The 4,080-nt window shown below is 35.9% G+C and overlaps 1 protein-coding gene across 1 annotated transcript; it reads right to left on the reverse strand.

Annotated features, from left to right (window-relative positions):
- Positions 1–304: 304 nt before the first annotated feature.
- On the reverse strand, positions 305–2,853 carry LOC121999842 (bifunctional purine biosynthesis protein PurH-like). The gene is made up of 7 exons (XM_042554477.1): positions 2,744–2,853; positions 2,124–2,336; positions 1,953–2,040; positions 1,133–1,229; positions 978–1,029; positions 723–829; positions 305–638 (listed from the first exon to the last, which is right to left on the reverse strand). Exons 2-7 carry the CDS (start codon positions 2,329–2,331, stop codon positions 471–473), a joined length of 720 nt encoding a protein of 239 aa, XP_042410411.1. The 5' UTR covers positions 2,332–2,336; positions 2,744–2,853; the 3' UTR covers positions 305–470.
- Between the last annotated feature and the right edge of the window lie 1,227 nt (positions 2,854–4,080).

Genomic DNA, 4,080 nt, shown 5'->3' on the forward strand with positions numbered 1-4,080 from the left:
TCTAAGGGATCCATCCCCGTTCTATTTGAAGGTCCTGATTTAATCCTCCGGAGAACTGGGCACTTAGAAATGAATTAAATTCCTAATTTCTCTGCCTCTTCATTCAGTAGTCAGGTTGAGTAGACTAATTTTAAGTTAACTAATTCTGTTTAACATTTGAAATTGAATCTAAAAATTTATCATAGATGGTATCCTATCTAAGTTTGACATATCATATGACCTCACAAACCTTTGTTAAAGGACGATTTTTTTTTTTCAAAATCAATTAAAGAACTAAGAAATGAAAACAGTTCTTGAACTACTATTTAGGAATCTCCACAAGTATTATAAAAGTTTGTGGCTCCAGAAAGTAAATCTATTTACAAATCAACTTGTAACATAGTGGACAAGTATAAGAGTTTTTGACTCCAGAAAGCAAATCAATTTGCAAATCCACCTGTACCGTGTGAGAAGGTAAGAAATCCACGAGGCTATTCCTTCTTTCGGCTCATCAACCAGACACTGTTATCATATATATGGTGCAAAGCCTTCGAAGCTAACTTTTCACGAAAATTCTGATCATCTTGTTTTCTTTTTAAAAACTCTATCACTGCTGGATAGTCACGAGGGCTAACGACAGCCAAGACATCTTTACGATTCTACAAAAAAAAAAAAAAAAAAAAAAATCATTGTAATTGTACGAAGATAAATAGTTATAAATCAAACAATTATTTTAAACTGACCAGAGCTGCAGCTTTTAACAAGGCTTCAGCATCGAAGTCTATAAGGTCGACGTTTGGAGATCCATCATCGCTATAGTCCAAGTTCACCGCCACTATTTCCAATATACCTAAGAAAATATCAACAACGATCTATATAAGAAATTTTTAATTCTAAAAATTATTTCTATCCCACTAATAAAAAAACCTCAATAAAATAAACACGAAGAATTATTTGAATAAAACAATTGTCTAAAGACATAATTAAATGTAGCATACCATCGTCATGACTTGGCAAAGCTTCCATGTGATCTCGATGATTTCTATCGAGCTGCAGAAATCAAGATAAGACAAGATAAATATTCAGAGTTCTAAAGAGATTATCATATATCTAGCCGACAATGAGAAATACAAGTTTAGGTGAAAGAAAATACCATTGCTACGAAATGGGAAATCGCTTTAACTTTAGTAACCATTATACCAGCTTCTTCTAAAGCGTCAGCTGTTCCACCAGCAGAGAATATAGTATACCTACATTAAAAAAAAAATTATTCAAAATTAGGCAAATAAAAGAAATGCCAAATGTTAATGGTTATTTTATCCGCCGCCTTCAACTATTCAGAAATATAAGCGACTTTCCACATTAGATGCTTAGGTAAATATAATCAGATATAAAATTTTAATAAAAGGGGAAAATTTCCTAGATAATATGCACTATGAACCTAGTTGTTGATACTAAAATAGTCTGAGTGCTGATCGGTGTGATGATGGCTGGAACTTGAGATGAAGGTGACTGTTGTATAGAGGGGAGCTCTATATACAGAGGAGCTTCCTTACACTAGGATGGAATGTTTGTGGCCCCCAAGATGCTGATTTGGCAGAGTGGCACTAAGGCTTTTTTTGCTAACATGGAAAAGGGATTTTTTAATGTATCACTAGTCTGTCTTAGCAAATAAATCAACCAGAAGAAATTGCCTAATAAATAAATTGCCAATTAGCAGTAAATCTGAAGGTAAGCGGCCCCATTTAATTCTTACTAGAATTTGGTTCTTTGGCATCACATAAATGACTTCTAGTGGTTTTTAAAACTAGCTACCATTAAACAAGTGATATGAGAATTTTCAAATGATTTGACTGCAACAAGTATCCATGATTCTTATATTTCTCAATATTATTTAACTAAAGAACATTTATAAAACAATTAAATTCTAACATTAAAGAGAAACATTAAAATTTAGTTAACAGTTAACTCACCCTAAATTTTGGAGTTCATGTCCAAGGAAAGCTAAATCTCGCATATCTGGCATACATGACAATACAATCACTGCTTGCTTTTGCTTTCCTAAAAATGCAAGAAACAATATCTCATATAAAATGAAACAGTTAAATCATTAATACAAGAAAACAAATAAAATAGAGACATACCATGGGACAAAGACAAAGAAGACAAAGAGGCTTTCGTTGCCAGTCGTGCATTAAAGTGTGTGACCGTTTGGACCGGTGGGCACTTGGAGAACAACGGAAGAGAGGGAATTCCACATACGAGCCTATGACGGCGAGAATTCGTGAATTGACGTAAAGCTAAGGTGGTTGGGGTAGTACCTACTCCCAAAGTATGGCAAAGAGAAAACATTCTACCTGAAAAATTCGAACAGACAAGAACAAGATGTTTAAAAATAGCTGAATCAGTAATTACAACATATAGTCGCCGGATCTGGATGCCGAACCAAACGATAGAAAAAAGAAGTCCAAAATATGAATAAACAATATCATGCCGAACCACGATTAGGAAAAACAGTAAAAAGAAATCCCCAAAAAAACTCCGAAAATAACAATAAAATCATTAACAGAACCAAGCAAAAGAGATATGAGAATGTAAACAAACAAAGAAAAGGTAGAATCATGAAACACAAGGAACCAAGAAATCAAATAAGAAATAAAGAAAAAGAGGTCTGCGCGAATGTAAGAAGCATAGAAAAAAGGAGTATAAAAAATGAATGTAAAAGTTCAAGGATCACTGGAAAAAGTAAGGAAGATAATCGAACCAGGATTGAATGTTGATCCAGGATCGCCGATGCAAGGCAGGGGAAACAATCGCCGATGACCGTGATAGCAGATCGTAGCGAAAAGATGGTCCCTCACTTGGCGTGCTAGCTTATTTATAGACGGCAAAGAAAGGGAGATGATGACTCCAGGGCAGCCCTTAACGCTTGATGAGCGACACGTGCCACTAAATAACCACCCGCTTCTCTGATATGCTGCTTAACGCTTGATGAGCGACACGTGCCACTAAATAACCATCGCCTCACCTGAAAAGGATGTGCTTAACTTCTCGCCCAAGGCACCGTGCGAATGAAAGTAAACTGGCATGCCCTTAGTACAACAGATTAATAGCTAAGAGCCTAAGACAGGCATTAATTATGACGAGATTAATAAATATTAATTGGATGAATAGACATTAATATAATATATCAAAAGCTAAACAACGGATTACTGTGCAATTAAATTAATAAGTATTCATGAAATTACAAATTTCTAAATAGAATTAAAGGATTATATTTATGATTGTAATTTAATATTATTTATAGAAATAAGGTGATTATATAAGAAATATAAATGGATAAAATATTAAAATCCTATGTATACATTATATTAAATATTTTTGATAGGGTACGGATTTTTACAAAATTTCCCGAGTTACCTGTATACATATGCAGTATTATCCCGAACATTAGCATTGTGTTCCTGGGTCATACCAATATGTTCTCGAGCACCATCAGCTTTCCTGAGCACCCCATTATACTTTCTTGGTCTTACTATGCATTCTCAGGGAGTTCCCGAGCACCACGAGGTGGTTTAGCAGTATTCCCGAGCACGGTGACGTAGTCTATCTCTTTAGTACTACAATGAAATATATTGTTCTTCCCAAACATTATAAGGAATTATATCAATCTTCCTGAGCACCAAGCACTGTAGTGAATATATGGACTGTTCGGAGCGTTGGACAATCTGACGTGCCGGAGATTTTGAGGAAATGGTCGAATTTAAATTATATTAAATTCAATTCAATTTATTTATCGAGATAATATGAACTGATAATCTCATATCGCTAGCGAGAGCTGGTTTTTACTAAGTGCTGAGTGCAGACCGAGCACGGAGTCCGAACAACAAAGTCCAAGGGACCGAGTCCAGACGAACGAGAAGCCAAGCGAGCGAGTACGAATCGATGAGTGTCGAGCGAGCAAGTGGACGAATAAGCCGAGTGGTCTAACGTCCAGGGCAACTGAGAGGTTGAGCAGTGGAGACTGCCGAACACCGAGTTTCAGTGGATGAGTAGAGCAGAGCGGTCGGGCAGAGTAAAGGTCGAGCAGGCAAAGTCCGA

This window comes from Zingiber officinale, chromosome 7A, assembly GCF_018446385.1.
Source record: "Zingiber officinale cultivar Zhangliang chromosome 7A, Zo_v1.1, whole genome shotgun sequence".
Classification (NCBI taxonomy): domain Eukaryota; kingdom Viridiplantae; phylum Streptophyta; class Magnoliopsida; order Zingiberales; family Zingiberaceae; genus Zingiber; species Zingiber officinale.